This window comes from Magnolia sinica, chromosome 10 (genome assembly GCF_029962835.1).
Source record: "Magnolia sinica isolate HGM2019 chromosome 10, MsV1, whole genome shotgun sequence".
NCBI lineage: Eukaryota > Viridiplantae > Streptophyta > Magnoliopsida > Magnoliales > Magnoliaceae > Magnolia > Magnolia sinica.
Window position 1 is genome coordinate 21,429,851 of NC_080582.1, and position 25,578 is coordinate 21,455,428.

Consider the following 25,578-nt stretch of genomic DNA (forward strand, 5'->3'; position numbering starts at 1 on the left):
GCACATGGTTGTATGCAGTGTCAAATTGTCGATGATAACATCGGTTATATCGCGATATTATCGTTATTGCAACACGGGTGATAACGAGGCCATAGTCTTTCGTTTCCCTTCCAGTTGTCGACAATTTCTTAGTGAAATAGCGTGTGTTGTTGATATTCTGAAATATTAATGGATGGTTGGATGGATATATGGGATGGATGGGATGGTTGGACTGGTTTCTTACGATAGCACATGCTTTTAGGCCCCCATTAAATGAAAACTTATTATGTATGCATTCTTTTGTTTTTATTATTATTATTATTATTTATTTTTTGTTTCCTAAATATCCAAATATGTGCATTTTAGCATCTCCTAAAGTTTCATTAAAAAATTCCACTGTTTTCCCCATGTTTCCTCAGTGTTTCTCCACATTTCCAGTTATTGGCAATATTATTACCGATATCGATATTGTTTCCATACCTCCAGCCAGCGAAACTTGTAGTGATACCGATACTTGAACTTTGGGTACATGTTACGTAGCTTACGCAGTTACACTACAAGTTATTTTTCACTAAAACATTAGAATTAATTAATGTTTTCAATAATTTGTTACATTTTTCTTTTAAAAAAAGTTAATATTTTCAATGATTTTAGTAAAATAATATAAGTAATAGAATTAAATTAGTTAGGTTGTTTTTTCTTTAGCTTTATATTTAATCTGTCTATTTTTCCTGTTATTTTAGGCTGTGTTTGGTTGCACCAACACTAATTTGGTGCAAAATATTATAACATTTTACAATATTTAGCGCAACTAAGCACAACCCTAATTAAAAATTTAGAAGTAGCATGTAGCTTAAGCCTCACACTTAAGAGGGGTGAATGCTATGCTGCACATTGTTCGCTATTTAAAATTGTTAAACCACACAGACTGCATTGTAGAAAATGGGATTTTAAGTTTTATGGAGTTGACACTTTAACACACTTGTAGGCTGTGGCCCATCAGATAGTTAATATTGAAAATATGAACTAGTTTTATCACGAGTATTATGTCGGCCATTATAATAAATGGTTAAGATTTTGTGAGAGTGGCTATGATGCCTGCCATTGGATGATGTCCTTTCATGCGCGCGGGTGCTTCGTGCTTTGCGGTTTGCCTGCCCCTTCATGATCCTATTTTGCTTGGTACTGCTGGGGGTCATTGTTGAGTGGGACTGGTGGTATGTGAATGGTGTCAATCTGAGCTTCTGCCATGGTCCCAAGAGCCATAGTAAAAGAGGAAGGTCGATGATTAGTTGGCAGCGATTGTAAAACTTTTGCGGGTGTACCATTTGAAAGCCAACCCCAAATTTCTAGTAGAAAGGCTAACATGATAATGATGATGTGCAAAATCCTTAGATTACATTTATTCTATTTTATGGTTCCTGTTGAGAAATACTTTTAAGTTTTTCCTTTAAAAAAATAAAATAAAAATAAAAATGGGGCTGGCCCCTTTTTTCCTGTCAGTCATGGCATTGCTTAATTTTCTGCAGCATAATTGAAACTATGTTTATGAACCATGGTTAGTTACCTTTTTCAGGTTCTTGCATCATTCTGTCCATTGTTTCTGGCTGGGTCTGAGGAGAACCTCCTTAATCTTCTACTTAAAGAGGACAATGAGATAATTAAAGAGGGTATTGTGCATGTTCTGGCAAGGGCTGGTGGAAACATTCGAGAACAACTTTCAATGACCTCTAGGTGAAAGCAAAAGAAATCTTAAACTTGGTCATGTCAAAGCATCTTGGTTTAACATGCTTTTTATGTATGTTAATTGTTTCATTGCAGTTCAGTAGAACTTCTATTAGAGAGGCTATGTTTAGAAGGTAGCCGGAAGCAAGCCAAGTATTCTGTACAGGCTTTAGCAGCGATAATGAAAGATGATGGGCTCAAGTCTCTTTCAGTTCTATACAAGGTTTATCTTCCCCAAAAGTTACCATCCTTTGCCATTCTTTTCAGTCAAATCTGCCATTTTGCAACTACTCATGACAATATACCTATTACAATGGGATTTGTTATGGAATTACAGAAGCTTGTGGACATGCTGGAGAAAAAAACACATATGCCTGCTGTACTACAATCTCTGGGATGCATAGCGCAAGCTGCATTGCCAGTTTTTGAAACCAGAGAGGATGAAATTGTGGATTTTATAATGGGAAACATTCTTCAGTGCAGTAATGTATGATTTCTCTACAAAATTGATTAATCTTATGCTGCTATCATCCATTTCGTCCATTTCATACGCACTTCTCTATGTTTGTCACCACTTCAGGAGGAAGATAACACTAAAGCCTATTGGGAAGAACAAAGTGAACTATGTTTCTTGAAGGTGAGCCAGGAGAATGAGGTTATTTTCCTCTAGTTATTCTACTTATTAAATTTCAATGTTTACAACTATCTATTTCCTGCACGGTATTCAAAATTGGTTACATAACAGCCATTACGTAATGGTAACGGTCATAACCGTTACACGTTACAGGGTCGAAATGGCTGTAACGGCCGTAACAGAAAAAACAGGCCGTAAAGACCCTGTAATGGTCTTGTAACGGACCGTAAGGCCCGTAACGGCCCCCTAATTGTCCTGTAACAGTTTTTCAAAAAATAAAAAAGGGCCGTAACGGCCGGTCTGTATCATAACGGCCACCATTACCGTTTTGGAACACATTGATTTCCTGAAGTTTGTCTATTGTTTTATTTGCCTTTAGCTCCATGTGACCCTGGTGCACCCTTCATGCGGATTTTAGCTCTGGTTGTTGCAATGCAGATATTTGGCATTAAAGCTTTGGTGAAGAGCTACTTACCTGCAAAAGACGCTCATCTGCGTCTGGGAATAGAAAAGCTGTTTGGAATCCTAAAGAATTTATCTTCTTTTGGGGAGATTTCGAAGGATATAAAATCAAGGTATTGAAACTCTACTTCAGCCAGTAGGCCCCTTTTTCTCCTAGGACAGGTATCATTGCTCATTTTACATAAATGTTACATATTAGTTATCCCTCCAAAAGTTGATTGCAAAACTACATCAAAGGAATTTTCTTTTCTCCATTTTTGTAGTACTGCAGATAGGGCCCATCTGAGGCTTGCTTCAGCAAAAGCAATCCTACGCTTGTCGAAGTACTGGGATCATAAAATTCCTGTTGATATCTTTCATTTGACCTTAAGAACATCACAGGTAGAGCCTTTTCTTTCCTTCAAAAGTTCTCCTCGGAACAGTTTCTTTACTTAGCATTTTATTCTTATTCACCATAGAGTTCAAAGATGTGCTGATTGGTTTATTGCTGGTATGTCATTCGATATAAGTTAGCACATGTTCAGGCAAAGATTTTAATAGCTTCTCCAGTAAATATTACGACCTTTATCTTGTCTAGCAGGAGATCCATCCTGAAGCTAGGAAAATATTCCTCAGGAAAGTACACCAATATATAAAGGAGCAGCGGCTGGATGCAAAGTATGCTTGTGCTTTCTTATTCAACATAACAGGATCTTGTCCAGCTGAGCTTAAAGAGGTCAGTGTTCTGATAGTGCCAATTGGTTCATAAAATTATCTCTTTGCTGCATTTTTCTTTGCATTATCTTTTCTGGTTTATTTTAATGAGCATGAAATTTCTTATACCAGCCAATGTCTTGTATTGTTCTTTTGTTTGCATTTTATTTAATAGGGCAGAGACTACCTAATTGAAGTTGTTCAAATGTGTAACCAAGAAAAGGCATGTCAGCTATCTGGGCCACATGATGCAAACTCACCTGTGGCGTATCCAGAATATATTCTTGCATATCTGGTCCATGCTCTAGCACATCATTCTTCATTTCCTAATATTGACGACTGCAAGGATGTTCAAGCATTTGAACCAGTCTACCAGTAAGCCTTGTTCTCTTCCTTTGTCAATTTTGACATGTATAATTTACCTCTCTTAAAAGTGCTTCTATAGAGGTTCCTGTTAAAGGTGGTTTCCTGATCGAATATGTGCTTGATCCCGTCATGTTTTAGATCTTATGTTCATCTCGCTGTTCCATTAACCGTATATGGAACTTGGGACTGTTGCACACATATAGTATTAACATCAGATATTATAATAATTTAATAGGAGGCATTTGACCACTATATGCCATGGAAGGTCCATTTGTTGATTTTCAAATTTTCAGAGGGCTGAGTTTTGAAAGCAAGAAATGAATTTAATGTAGTAACAATACCTCATTGCATAGTTGACATTTAGTGTAAGAACAAATGCATTTTCTTTATATGATATTTTAGAGGGAAATGCTAACATTCCCCACCTCCATGGGGATGTTAGTAGTGCCCCTAAACTTTTAAATGACGTTTGGGTCACCTAATCATTGTTTTGAACTGACTACTTGTTTTCCACACAACCATTGACAGGCCATGGTGCAAAGATCATATCGGCCATGGTTCTGAATATTAGTATTGCGGTTCTCTTTTTTTCCTTAATTCTTTGATGAGAATGTGGGTTGTCGGTTTGACTTGTTGAAGGTCAACTAAATATGCCCTAATTGAACTCAAACCAAGCATGATTTGGTGAATTAGGGTTCGTTACATTGAAATACAACAAAAAGAAGAAAAATATATAAAAAAGAAAGTGCAGGTTTACTCGATTTTTCACATAATGGTCCACTTCGTTTTGATTTGTTGAATCCCATTCAATTCGGGGGGGTGTTAAAAATAATTTAAGCCAAAGAATTAAAGAAAAAAAAAAGAGAATAATAAGATATTCAAGAATATACCTTTTTTTTTTTTAGTGCAATGGTGTTGCATCAGACCATTCTTTGATAAGAATGCGGGTTGTCGGTTTGACTTGTTGAAGGTAAACTAAATGGGCCCTAATTGAACTCAAATCAAGCATGATTTGGTGAATTAGGGTTTGTTACATTGAAATACAACAAAAAGAAGAAAAAAATATAAAAAAGAAAGTGTAGGTTTACTCTTCTTTCCGATTTTTCACATAATGGTCCACTTCATTTTGATTTGTTGAATCCCATTCAAATCATTTATTTTGATCTCAAAATAGGTCTAGATCTAGCCTAAAATTAGTTTTTAAGCTTCCCCTATGGTTTAAATAACAAAAAGAATAGGGGAAATGAGTGAAATTTTGATTTTTTTTTTTTCTTCAAAATTGAGCTTTTATGGGCGTATTGGCATGTATTGGCCCATATCGATGTCGATACGCCTCATATCGGCCGATATGGGTTGATACAAGCCGATGTGGGTCAGTTTGGGTATCGGGCCAATATGGACCTGTATCACATACTGTCTTGTGCTGATACGGATATGATACAGCTGCATCGGACGATATGATACTTATATGTATATCTATGATATCAGCTAAATGATACTAATCTTTTGTATGTTGGTCATTTTTATTATTACCATACATATTTAGGAGCCATGGATCGGATGGTTAGCATAATCTAACGTAAGTGCTCATTTAAAGTCATAAGAACCCATATGTTGGGGCCTATTGAATAGACATCACAATATGATGATTCAACCTTTTCTTTTCTCTACTAGATGTTGAGTGTTTGTATTTCATTCTTTTGGTTGCATGGTTAGAGTCATCCAATTGATGTGAATTTTGCAACATGCCTTGCACTAGTGATGAGGAGGTGAAAGATTTTGCTTCTACTTTGGGATGCAAGGAAGCTTCTTTCTTAATGAACTATCTAGGTCGACCCCTTGGGGCGACCCTCAAAATCGATAGTCACTTATGACCTGATAGTTGAGATGTTTGAAAAGAAGTCGGCACCACGGAAGAGATCTTACATGGCACATGGAGGTTGTATTTTGCTCATCAAGTTTGCTCTATCTAATCTCCGATTGTATTCTCTCTCTTTCAAGATCCCTAGTAAAGTGGTGAAGAAGCTTGTGAAAAATTCAAAGGAATTTCTTGTGGGAGGGTTGTGTAGGCAGTCATAGATATCATCTTGTTGGTATGGTAGAAGTCCAAAAAATAAAAGGAACAAGGAAGCCTTAGTTTTGGTAAAATAAATCGGAAAAAAAGTCCCTTTTGGTGAAACAGTGGTAGCGTTTTGGCAAGTGGCTCTTTCTTTGTTTGCATTTCATTACTTCCAAATACGTAGAGATGGAGAGAAGTTGCTCTCCAACAACGATTTCAGTTCTTTAATTTGGAAAGCCATCTCTATATTTGGAGATTCTTCAAATGGGTGGGGTAGTTGTCCTCAAAGGGCATTGGTTAAAAAGTTCACTTTTCGGATTATCTTTGGTTTAAGGCAAGGTATATCAAAACTGTTATGATACAGGCGAAACAACCGTTATGCCTTGACCATATGCGATAAGGGGTGAAATGGGGCGGGTTTGAATTTTTGAAGCGCAGTGGCCGTTACAGGACATAATGGTTGCTACCCTCGTAACGACGATTTTAAAGGGGAAAAAATTGCTAAAAAATTGGAAAAATACTCACCTTCTTCTTCTTATGCTTCTTCTGTGACCCCCCGGCCCCTTTTTAAGCAATTATGACTACGTGGCCCTTTGTGAGCCAAGTTTTAAAAGACAATTTTTTTTTTTTTTAAAATAAAATAAAAAATACTCTGGTGGTGTATGATGTTAGGTGCACTTGTGCTCGAAAAATGGACGCCAATTAGGTGTGACCCTTGATCCACGCCGTCCATTAGTTTTGCCAGCTCATTTAGGGCATGGTCCCAAAAATGAAGCAAATAAAAATCTTAGGTGGGATTGAATTTCCACCATTAAGAACTTCTTGGGGGCTAGAAAGTTTTAGATCAAGTTGCCATTTGTGTTATTAATGCAGGGGCATTTTCACACTTGGCTTGAGCGGGGTGGCCTGTGGTATGTGGGGACACACTCGGGGTGCGCGGCTTGTGTGAGGCTGGTGGCTCATGTGATGTAGAACTCATGTGATGTGGGGCCCATGAGGGGTGTTCAGCTGAGGATCTAACCCATGGGATGTGGGGCCTGGGCTATGAGATAAAGAGATTGATTTGCCACACTCTATCAGTTCGAGCTTTTAGAGCAAATGGTTAGTTGTCCCGCATTAGTTTTCCCTTTTATCCGGGTCTGTGTGACCTTATCAACTGGTTGGATGACAAATAAACATTACGTTGGACCCTAGGAAGTTTTTTTGTGTTGGGCGTTCAATGACCACATTTTCTCGTGGTGTGGTTCACTCGCTTCATTTTTGGGACCGCGCCCTAAAATGAGCTACCAAAACGGATGGATGGTATGGATACACAACACATATATCGAGGTGGGTCCCACAGTCAGGGCCTTGCCACTAAGTTGCTATCCTTGCCTCATCTAATCTTCACCCTAAAAGAAATTATACACGTGGCATATATTTACTCAAAATTAACCAATTAAATTATGGGACTCGTTGTTGCTAGCGCACAATACCAAAAATCAATTTGTTTGAGTGATTTTAACCGTTGATTTGCGGACACTTGTTTTCTGAAATAGGACTGATGATTGGATATTTTTTATTCTTCACGATCTAATGAATGTCCACCGATTTGGCTCGATGACGACGTCAGAGAGGGCCTCCTAGCTAGAAGACAAGTTTTGGTTCGAGAAAAGTGGCCCGATAGTCAAGAAAAGCCCACCATGGGATCTCATGATCGTGGCCCACTCATCGGATTGGTTTTATATTTTAGGTTTTGCTTATTGTTATTATTTAGAACATCGTGAACGCTTTAGATTTCCTCGTTTGATTTTTATTTTAGTTTACTTAATCGCCAAGTAATAGGTGTCGCACATGGTGCGAGTTTTTGGGTATAGGGTTCTCCCTATAAATAGGCACCCCTTGTAGTTCTTTTCATTCATTGAAGTTAATAAAAAAATTCCTGCTTTATTTTTCTGCTCTCTTCGTGAGTTGTGGAAGAATTCAAAAGTGGGTGCGAAGCCCTCCCTTTTCGAAGGGCTAACTACCGTGGTGCGAAGCCACATCGATCCCAATTCACCCCCATCTTCCATCATTTTTTTTTCCATCTTCCCCCACCATCCGTACTTTGAATTTGTCCTTTTGTTGCATCAGATTTCTTCATTGAAGCAGGTTTCCAGATTTCGGCCCGCAGGCGAGCTAAAACTTCGGCGGAGCACCACACACAAACCGTACATCGGATCGAGCTGAAATTTGGAGGTTTTGGAGTCCATCCCTGGCTGACCAGGGCCAAGGTGGCCTTTTTCTGAATAGTGGGCCCCACACGCGTGCGGCCGGGATCACACGCACGTCCGTCTGGGCCATTGTTGCTGTCCACACGCGGGATTTTCTTTTGGCTCAGGTTTTTATCCTCTTTTATCCTCTCATAGCCATTTTTTCATGAATCTTAACCCTATATTACATGATCCCTAATTGATTTGCCCCTTTTTATCACCTTAGGGTTCCTTGAATTGAAATTAGGGAATCCCTTGGATTAGGGACTGATTTTTAGGCATGAGTAGTTGATTTTACTTCCCTTTGACATTGTTTGGTTTATAATTTTATCGGTCCAGTCCTAGCCTGTGTCGGCTTGGACCCGCATAGATTCCCCTTTAATTGAATGTTTGGATTTTCATGTGGGATGTGGAATTTGTGTGATTGTTTTTGAATTGGTGTGATCTAAGCCTGCAATCTTGCATATCATATTTAATTTTCCATGTCCTGCACACTTGTTTTCTGAAATAGGACTGATGATTGGATATTTTTTATTCTTCACGATCTAATGAATGTCCACCGATTTGGGGCAAATTACATTAGTGGGACGAGTGCCAATAAATTGCATGAATTTGAAGTTGATTTTGGGCATCAGGTGGTCCCCCAAATCTGCAACTTTATTCATCCAAATTTTATTTCAATTTTTCCTTAAAATTTATTGGGGGAAATGATGTGGGATATGCATTAGTGGAATGAGTGTCATAACTTCATTGAATTTGGGGCCAATTTGGGGGCATTTGAGTGCCCCCTAAATCGACGACATTATTCATCCAAATTTAATTAATTTGTTTTTTCTTATAATTACTTGAGAGGAGTGATGTCAACTGCTTAGGGATATATATCATTGGAATGAATGCCATACATTACATGAATTTAGCGACTATTTGGGGACATTTGGATGGCCCCCTAAATCATTGACTTATTCATTCGAATTTAATTTCAGTTTTTTCTTAAAATTTCTTTGGGGGAATGATGTCAAATGCTTAGGAATGTGCATTAGTGTGATGAGTGTTATAATTTGCACGAATTGTGGGCTAATTGGAGAACAATCTATGCTTGTCAGGTTCATAAATTCATCAGATAGGCCGATACAACACTTACACCACCATAAATATGTTCAAAACAAAAAATGAATACATATTTGAAATATTTAGATTTTTTGGATATTTTTGGACAAAAATTAAAAATCGACCCGGCAGGGGGGGGGGGGGGAGGTTGGTTATGCCCCCATATTAGCCATTATGTGTTCTACAAAACCGATGGAACCAATCGCTTTTGCCAGCTTATCTTATAGTAGAAGCTTTCTTGAACTGTCTCTAGCCACCTATGTGTTCTGTAAAAGATGTTATGTATGCCCGTTGTTATAGAAGATGGGTAATAAACTACAAGGGAGAATTCACGCGTCTTCTTCTTTTTTGGTCAACTAAAGTATTCTTCTTCTTCTTATTATTTTTTGGTATTATCAGGCAATTACATAATAGTAGAAGCTTTCTTGAACTGTCTCTAGCCACCTATGTGTTCTGTAAAAGATGTTATGTATGCCCGTTGTTATAGAAGAAGGGTAATAAACTACATGGGAGAATTCACGCGTCTTCTTCTTTTTTGGTCAACCAAAGTATTCTTCTTCTTCTTATTATTTTTTGGTATTATCAGGCAATTACATATGTTTCTTTCTGTGCTGATGCCTGGACACAAAGATGGGCAATCGGGGGCTAATTTCAACAAAGAGAGTGTTTTTGTAATAATGTCCATCTTCCAGAGTATCAAGTATTCTGAAGATATCGTTGATGTAATGAAGTTGAAGGTATGGGTTGCTTTTCTTAGTTCACAAGTATTATGATGTTTCTTTGGTTTGCGATGCACCTGAAGTTGAAATAAAATATCTTCTTTTGCTTGTCAAATGTTTTTATTTGTTGTTCGTGACTGCTTATAAATAGTTACATGATCTGGTTATTCTGAAATTTGCAGAACTCACATGCAATATGCGACCTTGGGATGTCAATCGTCAAGCGTTTAGTTCGTAACCAGGCAGACTTTTCTGAGTCAACTACATCAGCTCCGCTACCTCCATCACTGTACAGATCACTTAAGAAGAATGAAAGTGACAACCCTGAGGTGAATACCTTTCACCTTTAAATTGATTTAGCTTTTCTATGGTCTATTTCGAATGGGCTGACCACCCTGCAAAAGGTAAAGGTGCTGATTGGTGCGGTAGATTTGGTTGGGCATGCTAAATGCTAATCCACATTGTCCTATGGACCAGACTGCTCTGCTGATACAAGTTCTTGACTTTTATTATTCTGTCGTCGTGAGTGAGGTTATTGTATTCTTAATTTGGTAAAAAAAAAGTGAAAGAGCGAAAGGATAACAAAGAAAAAAATGGTTCCTTTATCCTTTACTGTTGCTTGGGTAATGAAAATGGTTCAACAGTATCTGGGTGCTTTGCAACTTTTAGTATCAGTTTCTGATGACCCTCCTTCCTTTCCTCTCTCTTAATTATCTGTTGAAACAGACACTCAAGAAAAATAATATAGTTCAGCCACTTAATTTCCCCATCCCATCTATTGATGGCAGGTGGAAGAACCAGTGGAGAGGACTATGCCAAGGTGTATCTTTAACAAAAGACGTGATTAAAAAATGTGTAAAATATCATGCGTCCCCCAAGACATCTATAAATTAGTAGCTGTGAACTACTGTACATGGTTCACGGCAAATTTGTATAAATCAATGCCAATTAAACATGAAGAAACACAGAAATGGAGGAAAAGGTGCACTACGGATTAATATTAGTTTTTTCTACTTTAGGACCTTAGTTGAATGAACCTTCTACCAAGTTGTCGCTCTTGCTTCAAATCACGCTTTGGTCTCGTGCTCCAGCTTCCCCTTCCTAGCTATTTATAATTGCTAATGTGTTGAAACAAATGCTTCATGCTTCCACACCCGAATCATTGTCACTTTCATTCATGCTTCATGCAACTGTGATTTAGATAATAACTTAGGGCAAGTTTGGATTGGAGAACTCCTTGGAGAAAGAAATCACAACTGAAATTATTACAATTCCGCTATGTTTGGATTGCAAAAATCCATGTCGTGGATATGTAAAGTGTAATGATTATGTGTGATTCTTTCCTTTTTTACTGCAAAACATAGGATTCCAAATTAAGGGGTCTTGTTCGGATAGCAAGTAGAAATTGTAGATTCATTAGAAAATGCTCACCTTGTTTCTTGCCCGAGATAATCCTGACAATGCATAAGCCTCTAATGATTACGTTGTGGAATCCATTAATCCAAACATCCACTGTTGTCTTATCAAGGGAATCCTGATCAAGACATTTCCAACATGGTGGAAAGGGATTTTGTAATCATTGCAGAATTGATTTCTTTGACCATGAAATTCTCGTCCAAGCTGGCTGTTGGTCCCAAACAATTAGACATAAGGGTACATTAATCAGGTTTAGTTGAATGAGAGATCTTGCATTCTCTTTTCAATCCTATTATAAACCAAGATAATCCTTTGACCCTATGAGATGGGAAAATGTGCTGGTACAAGTACGTAGTGAGATAGAAGTCTTTGGTCCTCAAAAGGAGAAAAAAAAGATTGGTAAGCAACACAGGGAGATGAGTTAGCATTAGCATTGGTGTTGAAGATGAAGATGGGGTGATGATCTTAAAGAGCTGTATAGGGGCCTTAGTGCTAGTCATTAGTAGTATGAGCAAGAGTAGCTTTGCAGCTCTGGACGATTTTAACAATCCTTTCCAATGCATCAGGTAGGGAAAGGAGTACGGCGGTGAGGATGGGAGTTCATGAGTTGTTATGCTTGGCGCACTAGTAGACAGTTGTTGTTCATGATGAAGGGCATTAAGATAGGGGGCAGGTGACAGTACTATAGGCCCCATATACCTCATATGGATGAGAAATTCTAGTAGTAAGAAGAAAACACTAGAAGGAATATGGCACAAGACATTGAAACAGATAGTTGGGTGATTTCTAAATTCTTCCACTACAATCACATTCGGACGAATGTGGCCAATATTCCATACCATCACTTGGTAATCCATGAGCTTTAAAAGGCAGGTTCACATATTTTGTGCCTTACCTCGTATGAAATATTGGAAAGATTTTGCTGATGTCGATGAGTTGAGGGTTTGCATAAAGACCTTCCAGAGGAGTTGGAGCAACTATCGTTGCACAATCATGTGCGGTGAATTGACATGTCCAATGAAGGAGTTCATTATCTACTTCATGATCAGATCACAACATGTACAATGTTTTATAAATCATTTGATGCATCCGATGAGATTATGAACAAAATACATGTGCTTGGCTTGATCGTTGCTATGGTGGGTGAGATTGGTGAGTCGGACATTATGAAAATAATCACAGATAATCAAATTGTCCTATGAGAAAGAGAGGAATGAGTTGATGAAGAAAAGGCCAACAATTTTCAGGACCCAACATGCAACACATTATGTAGACCTCATATTGGAGCATATTATTAAGTTACTGAATATTGAGTGCTTTGTCAGTTTAAGGAGCGGATCACCAGCTTCATTTATAACCACATATGGTTGGTAGCTTTGATGAAGAAATTCATAGGCAACAACAACTAGTTACAACCGAACATCACATGATTTGTTATATCATATATTATTGGAGAACTCATGCAATATAAGAGTGTACTTATGCAATTGTTTGTGTTTCATGAGTTGGTGGGTTCAAAGTAGGCCAAGTGGAGAGGTGCAACTAAACAGATCCTAAATATTGTGAAATCTAATTCCTTTTTCAATAAGGAAGAGATTGTCCCAATTACAATCTAATGATCCTAGTTTTGAAGATGGTGGATGGTGAAATGAAGGCGACTTTATCATATATATAATGAGATTGCGAGGGTGAAGCAAGTGCTAAAGTTGTGAACCATGGATTACAAAGTGTACAAATCAAGATAATTGACGCAAGGTGGAAGGAAAACTCCCATCATTACCCAGGTTGTTATGTATTTAATTTTTAATTTTGTATGCAAGAATTCTTTTATATGTGATAATCATTTAATAACCTTAATTGAATTTTTAGTAAATGCAGCATGCTTTCTAAACACCAATGTCGATACTGCTGACTGCATAAACATGTCATAGAGATGGTGTTGAAATGGTTGTAGTAATGTCATCAAGAGAATTTTGCCCAATATACAACGCAGATCAAGGCCTTGTTCGCAAGTAGAAATAATTAAAGATATCTTCATAATATTAGCTCCATTGAAGCTTGGAGTTGTATTTATACCTCTGGCCAGTGTTCGCAATATTGATACTATCGGCCGATATTATTGGTATCGCAATCCAGCAATACAAAACCCGTCAGATACAGGTAGAGTGTGTAAATGGTTAGTGTTCAATCTCCAGTATATTATGTAGTGTGGCACTAATGAATGGATGGAATATATCATGGTGAGGGCCACCAAGCTTTGGCTTTGAATTATCATGAAATCTTATGGGGGGCAACTCCTCTTCGCTTTCAAACGCATGTCGTGTTGTTTGATGTATGCATTTAATGCTGATTTGAGAGAAATTACTCATAATTAAATCAAACCAAACAGGTCCTGAGGCATTTAAATCAGTACTTTAGGGACCTTGTGTTTCTCTGTGTCTTTTCTTGTATTTCTATGATCAGAGTGGTTTTGTGGGGCAGGTTGTGGAGTAACAAGGGGGTCACTCGTCTTTCATTATTTTATTATTTATTATTTTTTTATGCCTTGCATTATTTGCATCTATGAGGCCTCACCTCCTTTTATTGGTTTCTGGGCTGTCTTTTGTAGCTTTTATCTTTCACCCAAAAAAAAAAAGTGTTGAAAGCACATTTGAGCTGTTTCTTCTGCTAATGCAATCAGTGTATTATTCCCTGCTGTATAATACCTTATTTGCTAATTGTTTCTCTAGGCCAACAGAGAGCAGTCGTGGTTGGCTGGTTACAGCGTCTTGGCTCATTTTGAATCACTTTACTGTGAGAATGAGCAACCGGTGTGTTCTACTCCGTGTGTGATTTTCTCTTTAAATCTTCAGGGAACCATGCTAAATTATCTGATTCTCTGATTTTGTATCCATTGTTCTAACTTCATGAGGTCTCTTTTCCATGACTTATTTTCAGATTCATTCAGACAATCCCGATGATAAGAACATTGAAGAGGCTGTAGAAGATGGTGATGAAGTTGAGACCCAAGTGCCTTTGCGGAAGGTGATGAAACATCTGAAATCTCGGGGTACCAAGAAAAAGAAACCAGCGAAAAACCCTCCATTGGATGAAAGAAATAACCCTGAAAATGATGTCGATATTTTGGGAATGGTGAGAGAAATAAATCTGGATAATCTGGAAAGGGCCAATGATATGGAATTTGGCAGGTTAGCCAATGATAATGAACATTTTGTAAGAGAAGAAACCGCTTATCAAAAAATTAGTACGAAAGTTCCTGTATTTGTCAAAAGGAAAAAGAGAAGCAGCAGGGAAAAATCTATACCAGTTCCAAAGAGCAAGAGACCACCTTTTGGTCAGGACATTCATGCATGGTCTTTCTCAAAGAAGTCAGCAGAGGGCCTGAGAAAAGATGCTGTGGAAAGTTTGCATAGAGCTGAAATTTCCACCTTGCAATCCATTGAAAAACCTTCTAAGGCCAAAGAAATGGCAGAACTCACCAAACCAGACTTGATGTTATCATGCTCCCCAATGATTAAAAACTCTTCAGGACATAAAAAGAAACACGCGGAGTCTAATGACTTGGCAAATCCTTCTGTTGCAGCTCTCAACCATGAGCCAAAGGTAACTTTGCCATAGATCACTGTTCAAGTTTATAGGAATCATGCAAATTTTCCCATATCTGGTTTTGGATGTAAGAATGCACATTACTTTTGGACGCATGTTTGCAGAAGTCCTCTCCACTAGTAGAGCTTGATGAGAAGAATTCAATCGATAATCCCAAAATATCCCTGGTGTCTGGCAAAAAGCGTAAAAGAAGTATTGGACTGGAAAAGGTGATTCTTTCATCCCTTTATTTATTTTAATCTGCATTGCTGTGGCTTCTCTGTTCTACTTATTCTTCCTCACTTTAAGTTTTTATTTTGAATAAGACTTATGGGGAAGTAGAACCTGTTACTGAGTAACTCCAATACAAGGAGCTTCATTGTCAGTTGTCACTGTGTTGCTATGGGTTGCCTCTTTTTTCTTCTCTCTCTCTCTCTCTCACACACACACACGCGCGCGCGCGTTTAAGATATGATTGGAAAACAGGATTCGTAAAGCCGACCACAATTTGCTAGGATAGGTTTATGATGACAAATTATGAAGCTCAAGGGTAAAAGAATGGGATGTTTTAATTGTAGCTTGGCTAATCAATCTGATGTCACTGAATGACGCACTTGAAACTATTAAAGAAAGAAATCATAAAACTTGAAAAATTAACTAAAAAAATATAAAAAATCAGCGAAAATTGTCTCATACATTAAGAAAAATGCTGCAAACTTGGACAGTTTTCTATATATATATATATATTTATAAACACCCTGATCTGTATCTCAAGTGGTAGACTGACAGAAGATACCTCGTTTCAACACTGAGGTCATGATATCGATTCCCCAGTGGGGGTGGCTAACAGTGGAGGGTTTACTAACAGCAGGGTGTGTACTAACCAGCTAACCCAAACAAAAACAAAAAGATGCTTATGCCACATTCCAAAAGTAAATGTTTCCTTTGAAAAATAATGGATTTAGAGTTTATTTGGTACTGTGACCAATGTTCAGGGTATCGGTACTGTTATATTTGTCAATGATTAGAAATATGGAACATGTATCAATATCACTGATATTATCACCGATACTAGGGAAAATATTGCTGGCCGAGGGAAATATTAAGAAAAATGTGGATTTTTTCAATGAAACTTCGGGAGATATTAAAAGACACGTGTTTGCACATTTAGAAAGATAGTTTACACATTTATAAATGAACATATTGCAAAATTAAAAACTATACACGTTAAGTTTCCATTTTATAGGGGCCTAAATCACGTGTTTTCGGAGAAAGCAGCGCAATTATGTCCAAAATGAGTTCACATCATTTAAATATCATACAGTACAAGTAATAAAACATCAATTCTCAATTTAAGCAAGTAATAAAATATCAATTCTCAATTTAAAGGTAAAAATGGAGGAAATTAGTATTTTCCTGAAATTTCCCCATTCACCCACTCGAATGTTGATTTATTTGCCACAAACTCATGCTAGTGCATGAGAATCATGCATAGACATTGCAATCCATGCTCACATTTAAAGAAAAAAAGTGAAGTTTCTATGGAATTTTTTGGTACATTTGAGTTCGAGCCTGTCTCTGCTTTGAGTCAAGATTTCTCCCCCAAATCCAAGCTTTGATTCAATTTTGGGAATCCCCCTTTAAAAAAATCATATGAAAAAGATGACTTTTTCAATTTTGGAGTTTTTTTTTTTTTTTTCTAGATTTTCTCATTAATTTCCGGGGTTTTACGGAAGTATCATGATACCAGCAATAATTGCTGGTTTCGTTGATACCACCAGTGAACTTTTATATTGTTAAGAGAATAACCATTGGTATCACGAAATTATCGGCGATATTTGGAAGTTCCTATATTACTTGGGGTTTCGATATCATTGACCCAGCTATACTGATAAATATAATATTGATGATATTATCGTTGATATCTCCAATATTTGGAACACTAAGTGTGACAACATATATTGTGGTAGGAACAATGGTTGCAACTTTGTGTCGACATTTTCCCTTCACTTAATTTGTCATTTACTGATCAAGATGTCCACGAGAATAAAATTCCTTAAATTGTTAATTTTTAATAATAGAGTTTGATTGCTAAAGGACAAAAGTAACATGATTGCATCTTTCACTTGCCAATATGGATAAACGTGAATGAACAATTTAGATCAATGTTGTGGATAGTCCCCATTGACCTAAGAAAATAGTTGTATTGCAAGCCAGAAAATTATACATCTAGTTCTATAAGATGCCTCCAATACTTTCTTTTTATATGCCCATGATACTAAGAGGGAACATCTTCCACATGATTTTACATCTTCTTGAGAAGCTTGTTTCACAGACATCCATAACATTAGGCTTATTACCAATTAAGCCCCGAAAAAAACACTCAATCACGAGGAGTTAAAAGGAGCACCCAATGTTCAAAATATCGTATCGCGTTACATATCGCACCCTTAGGATATGGATACGTATCGGTTATCGCATTAGATATATCGGTTGTATCGCGTAATGTATCGTTGTTGTTGGAAACATGGGGAAACATTGAGAAATTGGTCGATTTTTTCAATGAAACTTCAGTGATTGTTAAAAAAGACATCAATACACACTTATAAATCAAAGCAGTAAAAAAAAAAAAAAAAAAAACGTATAATAGGTTTTCTTTGTATAGGGTCCTAATCTATGCGCTGTCTAACTGAATTGATGCAAGTGTATTCAAAGTCTATTAATATAATTTATAAATGTAAGAAGACGTGTGGAAAGACAAACAATATATTCAAAAACAAAAGAAGAATCACTAGATTAGGTTACATACACGTTTGATTTTATGTTTGGACACAAACATTGCAACCAATTTGTGAGAAATTGGGAAATTTTGATTTTTTTTTCAAATTTCCGCAACTCGACCCATCTCCAAATCTCGAAATCGAAGCTCCCAATCCATGATTTTTCATGCAAAACATGAAAAATTATGAATTTGTAACAATTTGACATTGATTTAACATGATTTACATTAAAAAAAGGATTGAAATCGAAAATGCTCACCAGATCGAACACACAGGATAAATCCCACTAGTGCGTTTCGTATCACACATGTGGGATACAAGATATATCGTGGGATATATCGGTTGATATCGTCGATACTCAAAACACTGGGAGCACTAAGTATAGGAAGCCGCCTCACGCTAGTGAAACAAGTGATTCATCGATTTCACGTCCTACTAGGTTCCAAGACATGAAGCGCAATTAGGGATTTAAGAAGCAACCAATTTCTTTTATCGAAGTTATTAAGCCTTAGTATCTTGTTCATGGTGTGCAGTAACAGCCGTTATGGGGTTGTAAAGGCTGTTATGTAAAGGTAACGGTGGCAACCGTTACACGTTACAAGGTCGTAATAGTCGTAAAGGCCCGTTAAAACCCGTATCGTAAAGGTAATGGTGGTGGCCGTTACAGCCACAGTTAATGTTACGGAATGCCCTAATCTTGTTGGCCATGGCCACCCAATAGAAAACCTTGACCTAAGGAGGAGCATATGAACCAAGATGTTCCGTAACGGTAACGGTGGCCGTAACGGCCACCACTGTTACCTTTACGTTACGGGGCATAACGGCCATTACGGTCTCTCTTATTTATTTATTTATTTATTGAAAAAAACCCCGAAAAGTCTGTATTTGCCTCGTAATGTTGATTAAAAAATATGAAAAACCTGTATCTATCCCATAATAGACCATTATGGGGTTATTATGGACTTTATAATTATAGGGGATGTAGCATGCCGTTAATGGCAATTACAGGTCATTTTTTCCATAACGGCTATTACAGCCGTTATGATCTCGTAACGTATGAGGTTGAGACGGCTGTAACTTAAAAAATAAGCTGTTAAGAACCCATAATGGTTGGCACACCATGATATGAACTGAACCTCCAACCTTTGATCATGAGGTTGAAACGGCTGTAACTTAAAAAATAAGCTATTAAGAACCCATAATGGTCCAAAAACAGTTTTGTTTTTTCCAAAAGAAAAGAAGAAGAAGAATTAGAAGAAGAAGAAGAGTTGTAATGGTCTTGTAACGGTCCAAAAATAGTTTTAAAAAAAGAATCGTAATGGCCTATATGAGAACCGTCACGGCCATTATGGCCTGTATCATAATAGTAACAGCCACCGACCTTAGCAATACAAAGAACACTGTAAATTGAGATTTTTCCAAGTTTCGATGATATCTCGTCAATATATTGCCATTGCACATTTCAATGTATGTATATATATATATATATATATATATAGTCATGCTCACCTACGCACATGCGCACCTTTGCACACGTGTCATAGGTGTCTAATCCAAACGGTCCATGTGATGCAGAATCCCATGAAACCCTAAGGGGAAAATTTTCACCCTGATCTAAAATTCAGGTGGGTCATAGAAAAGAGAAATACAAATCAAGGGACGAAACTGTTTTCAATTTTCATGGCCCACCAAAGTTTTGGATCAAAGTAAAATTTGGGCCCAGGGGGTTTCATGAGGTGCTGCTTCACGTGGACCGTTCAAATTTTGGAGTCACATCATGTATGATGAGTTCTCGAAAAAGTTCGCACGAGTTCTGTGCAAACTGGTGCGCAGCTAAGCATATGTGTGTGTGTGTGTGTGTGTAGAGAGAGAGAGAGAGAGAGAGAGAGAGAGAGAGAGAGAGAGAGAGAGAGAGAGAGAGAGAGAGAAATGCTCACACACAACTAGTTGGACAGTCCAACTAGCTGTCTGAATTAAATGCTAATTAACATTAACAAATGATGCCTATGGAAAGTTAATTAAAGAATGAGAGGAGTTGCTGGCTTGGGATGGCCCCACCATGGTGTTTATGTAAAATCCATCCCAGCCATTAGATAAGTCACCCCACGTTACACCAAGAGCCTGAAAATCAGCCCTATCCGTGGTTCAAGTAGACCACACGATTGAAAATAGTATGCAGGGAAAACTAACCCTTAAAACTGTTTCTCTTGGTATGGCCCACTTGGATCATATATCAGCTTGATTTTTTTGTCTGAGCCCTGCATGGAATTACACATTCAATGATCGGAGTGGATCTCACGATACACATTACAGTGGGCCCCGTACAAAATATAGGGCGGGCATTCCTCTCGACTGTTAGTTCTTGAAAATGTGCGATGCTACTGAGAAGGTGGGACTGGATACGTGTTACCCAAATGACAAGTAGTGGGGTGTTTCCCAGACTATGGGGCCCACCTTCATGTATGAGTTGTATATCCACGCCATTCATAAGTTTTTACACATCATCCTAGTGTATGGTCTAAAAAAAGTGGATATAAATCTCAAGTGAACAACATGACAAGAAACAATAGACATTGAGCGCCTGCCATTAAAAACTTCCCAAGGCCCATGGTAATGATTTTTTGCCATCCAACTTGTTGATAAGGTAAGAGAGACCTAGATAAAGGGAAAACACAAATATCATCTTGATCCAAAACTTTTGTAGCCCCCACAAAGTTTTTAATGGTTAATTACCACTGTTTCCTGTGGTGTGGTCCACTTGAGATTTGGATCTACTTCATTTTTGGGATCATGCCCTAAATGGATCTAGAAAAACTAATGTACGTCATTGATATACAACACATACATGAACATGGCCCCACGGTCAGTAAAACACCCACTAACGTGTGACCCAGGGTTACAAACCAACACCCGAGTTACAAACTGACTCAGATTGGGCAGCGACACAGCTGTTAGACTATCAGAATCTTCAGCAGAAAATCCAGGAGCATCTGCACCAATTCTTCACTCCATCCATTCTGTTACTAATTCAAAATAATCCAGCTATTGGCGTAACTTTCTCCTACAAACGTGTAATTGATTGTATTTGTTTGTTTCCTTATTTTGCTCATATTTGTTTCCTAATTATACATTTGACAGTTCTCAGTGCTGTGTTGACATGGAAATTTCTGTGGGCCAGCCATGATGCATGTGTTATATCCACCGTTCATTAATTTTCTCAAATTATTTTAGTGCATGAGCCCAAAAACCAGTCAAATCCAAAATTCAATTGGACCACACCACCAAAAACAGTTGCGACAATAATCCCACCGTTGAAATCTTCTTGGGGCTGACCATGATGTTTATTTGCCATCTTACCTGTTCACAAGGTCACACAGACCTGGCTGAAGGGAAAACATGAATATCAGCTTGATCCAAAACTTCTAACTTTTGAGAAGTTTTTAATGGCGGGCGTTCAATCCCCACTGTGTGATCCACTTAAGCCTTGGATCTGCCTCATTTTTAGGTTTCATAGTCTAAAATGATCCAACAAAATGGATGGTCAGCGCGGATAAAAGCCATAGATCATGGTGGCCCTCCAAGAGCCCTCTCTAGGTTGAAGAGAATTAGGTTCGCTTTCATTTTTGTAACGGGAGAGATTACATTAAACGAGATAGATGCATTCAATGAAGAGAGAAAAAAAGAGGAAGATGATTCTTTCTAAAGAAAATAGGATGACTAAAACAATTGTACACACGTTATGTATTTGGATGAAGTGCCACATATATGTAAGAAATCCAATATATTGATTAGGTAAGGTCCCCTATAAGCAGGTGAAGACATTATTTTATTTTATTTTTTGTGATCAATAATATATTATTTTTCTGTAAAAAATAAAATAAAATAGGCTATTAAAAATCCATTCCAATGGTTCATATTCAATTTACATGTGTGGCTGCAATGATGAGAACTATTTACTAATTTTTAGTATATAAATTTTAATTAATAGACCCTATTTGACAAACAGACTGTATCTTTGACAAATTATTTCCAAGACACTTAGGGGAGACTTGATCTCACACATCTTCACGTGGTGCATTACATTGAATTGAAAGAGGAATTTGTGCTATTTAATACACAGCTAGTTGGACCAATTTGAATGGTCCAACTAGTTGTGTGTGAGCATTACTCACACACACACGCACGCACCGGTTCGCATGTCATTATGTGCAAACCTTGATGTTAGCCGTATGATCTAATGTATGAGTAGATGACGTGCGAGTTCGAGAGTGAGTTTCGGTCACTCGCACCTCCTAGAGAGAGATGCTCTCCCACATTCACGCCTCCTGGCGCAGGTTTCTTATGGAAGCCTTTCGCAGGAAGTTATTGCGCTGGGATGCTAGGTGGGGCCCACCATGAAGTTTGTGAGAAATCCACCTCGTCCATCCGTTTTGCGAGATCATTTTAGTACATTAGGCCAAAACTGGAGTGGATCCAAAATCTATTGTGTTGCACGAGATGAAACAATGGGGATTCAATGACTACCGTTGAAACATTCATTCGGTCACAAAAGCTACTTATCGGGCCAAGTTTTTTGTGATTTACTTCATCCCATTAGGAATAACATTATAAACGGTTTGGATGGCATATAAACATCAAGGTGGAGTCCATGAAGGTTTCAATGGTAGGAAAGTCTTTTCCCAATTTTCCATCTTGTATGACCCACTTGAGTTTTGAATCTATCCCATTTTTGGTCGTATGTCCTAAGATGATTCACAAAACAGATGAACGGGGTGGATTTCTCACAAACATCACAGTGGGCTCCAGATAGCATCCCAGCACGCCTACTTTCTGCTGCAGGCTTTTGCTGGAAACCTGTTGTCAGTACACAATCCGCTCCTGGATTCTTTGGACGCAATCCGCTCCCAGCTTTCATAGGAAGTTACCGTGCTGGAAACCTAAGTGGGGCCCACCATGATGTTTGTGAAAAATCTACCCCGTTCATCCATTTTTTGAGCTCATTTTAGGACTTGAGACCAAAAGTAACGGGGATACAATACTCAAGTGGGCCGCACTAAAGGAAAGGTGGGTAGGGAAATTCCTACCGTTGAAACCTCCCTGGCATCGATAGTGATGTTTACATGCCATCCATACCATTCATAACGTCATTCCTCTTTTGTTTGAAATTATCTATTTAATTTGAAAAAATAAATTTAACATTTTTTTTTTTTCAGATTTTTGTTTTGTTTTATGTTTTCTTATTTGGTCCATGTTTATGATCAATGGGTTGTATATGTTGGTGGAAAATCATTTTTTTAAAAATAAAAAATAAAAATCTACTTATTTAAAAGATTCCATTTGATTTATTTTTTATTTTGTATGGATGCATGGTTGTATGATGAAATATATCTATTTGCGTGTGTGTGCGTGAATGTATGCATGCGTGGATGGATGGATGGATCATGCGTGTGTGTATGCATGCATGCATGGATGGATGGTTGGTTAGTCGGGGGGATGGATGGATGGATTATGGATGTGTCTATGTATGTACGTGTGTGTATGCATGCATGGATGATGGGATCATGGACGGATGTATGTATGCATGGATGGATGGATTATGCATGTGTGTATGTGTCTAAGTTATTTTTTGGTTACTGCATTTGTATTCTATGAACTTATTTTGGTTACTATTGCACTGATTTGCTACGATAGCACGTGCTTTAAGCTCCCAATGAAATGGAAACTTATTATATATGTTTCTTTTTGCAATTTTTTTATTCCTAAATATGTAAATGTGTATTTTAGCATTTCCTTGTATTTCACTGAAAAATTCCACCGTTTTCCCCATGTTTCTCCAATGTTTCCCTTAGTCAGCGCTACATTTCTGGGTATTAGTGATATTGATACTATGAACACTACATATGATCAAGAAGATATCTTTTCTCATTTCTATTTATTAAGACCTTTTTTTTCTTTTCTTTTACTGCTGTTGATCATTGTATATGTTCTTAAAATATGATTTTTTTAAATCCCAAAATAACATTCTAATTCTTTTCTTTTTCAAACTATATTTCAACATTTCCTATTTTATCTTCCTTTCTATGTTCTGTTTTTGGTTTGACTAACCTTGTCAAAGTTTATTAAAGTTGCCTAAGTCACCTGGCCAACCCGTCTTAGTCAAATTTTCGGGTTTGTAATTGCCACGGTCTCGAAGAATTGCTCTCTTATATTTTCTCCTCCTTTTTTTTTTTTTTTTTTTTTTTTTTTTTTTTTCTGGTTTTCATGCCTATTCTTTTTAATTAAAACATCATGGCATGCCCTTATCATGAAGTTAGCTTGTTTAGCATTGATCCTTTTGGAGGCCTACGATTTAGGGGTGGCAGTGGGTTGGGTCAGGGTCAGCTTGGTCCGACCTATTCAATAAATGGTCAAGAAGTCAAATCGAATTCCATTCCATTACCCATGTATCACAGCCTTACTGTAAGGGTCTAGAATTTGAGCTCGTGGCCCAAATCAAAACAATTTCTTAGTACCAAGCCCCACTCAACTAGAGTTGTTTACTGAGCGGGCATATTTTCTAGGCTATTAGTACTATTTAAGAAATTGGGATTGAGGATGCATTTGGTAACACCCGAGATGCAATTCTTGTCACATCTTTTCATCAGAAGAAATTATTACCCATTTAATAACTGTTTAGTAAGCAATTTTTCAAAGAAGTTTTTTATTTTATTTATTATTATTATTTTTTTCTTTTGGGCTCCAAAAGAAGGCCAGAATTCTCTTGAGAAATAGTAGGGACTTATGTTTCTTGAGAATTGACTCTCTCACTCTCTGATATAGGAATGTGGCCATGCCCTACTCAGACGGCTTGGATCACACTACCCAAGATTGGGGCCTGCACTGTCAGACACATGAGACAAATGAGGTCAAGTGGGGCATTTTTGTTAATTTTGGAGTTCGGACAGTATCTTTGTAATTTCCTTACATTAGTTAGTTGTTAGTTGCTTGTTAGGGAGTTACAAAGTTTGTTAAGTTAGTTTTTGGTTGTTGGGTAGTTGTGATTAGCAACTAATCACGATAATTAGGTAGTGTTAATCATGATTAATTAGGAGTTCAGTAGGATTTGTTGGAAGTTAGCAAGGGGTGGTTGTAGGAGATCTATGTGTAACTTGCAATAAGCATTGTGAGGGATTTTTCGGCCTTTGTAATAGAATTGAGAGAATTGAGTAGAGGGATGCCTTTGTGTGTTTGAGTGTTTGGATGCCAAATCCCCTAATCTTCCCTTCTTCCTTTTCAAATTACAAAGCGAGGTCCCACGGAACCTGCCCAAGTAAGCAATCCAGGTGACATAACTCTCTCCCCTTCCTTTTGTTAGTAAAATGATTGTGGATTCTGAACCCACATGGTGGATAATCCATGCCCATGTGGGCCACACCTCTAATCCACAACGATATGTAGGCCCACAAGATGGATGGTCTAGACCCATGAATAGAACTTCTGTCATTGTGATTTGGACCATACAACTTGTTGATCATGGTTGGATTGTCATATCAAAGTGATTCCGAAGAGGAAGGAATCAGAGGTGCCCACATGGTGGACAGTCCAAATCCATTACTATATATTTTAATGGTCTTGACCATCCATTTTGTTGGCCATGGATCAGATGGATACGATTGTCAAATCAGAGGGATTCTTGAGAGGTAGGAGGAATTAAAGGTGGGATCCACATGATGGATGATCTAGTTCCATGGTCAGACCCCCTTTTTTTTGTCAAAAAATGAATTTGGCAGTACATTTTATTGACCAATGATCAATGTTTAGACAATTTGATCAAAATAGTTGT

The 25,578-nt window shown here is 37.6% G+C and overlaps 1 protein-coding gene across 7 annotated transcripts in view; it reads left to right on the plus strand.

Moving 5' to 3' along the window:
* Positions 1–25,578, plus strand: part of LOC131258148 (sister chromatid cohesion protein PDS5 homolog A-like) — a 60,896-nt gene that overhangs the window by 25,831 nt on the left and 9,487 nt on the right. For 6 of the 7 annotated variants that reach the window (XM_058259261.1, XM_058259256.1, XM_058259254.1 and 3 more), the window contains exons 13-25: positions 1,556–1,713; positions 1,801–1,927; positions 2,042–2,191; positions 2,285–2,341; positions 2,777–2,913; positions 3,064–3,181; positions 3,378–3,515; positions 3,669–3,868; positions 9,843–9,993; positions 10,158–10,304; positions 14,121–14,201; positions 14,329–14,994; positions 15,102–15,206. In XM_058259261.1, coding sequence (XP_058115244.1) covers positions 1,556–1,713; positions 1,801–1,927; positions 2,042–2,191; positions 2,285–2,341; positions 2,777–2,913; positions 3,064–3,181; positions 3,378–3,515; positions 3,669–3,868; positions 9,843–9,993; positions 10,158–10,304; positions 14,121–14,201; positions 14,329–14,994; positions 15,102–15,206 — 2,235 coding nt within the window. The remainder of the gene's footprint in view (positions 1–1,555; positions 1,714–1,800; positions 1,928–2,041; positions 2,192–2,284; positions 2,342–2,776; positions 2,914–3,063; positions 3,182–3,377; positions 3,516–3,668; positions 3,869–9,842; positions 9,994–10,157; positions 10,305–14,120; positions 14,202–14,328; positions 14,995–15,101; positions 15,207–25,578) is intronic. The other variant, XM_058259255.1, reaches the window with a different exon arrangement.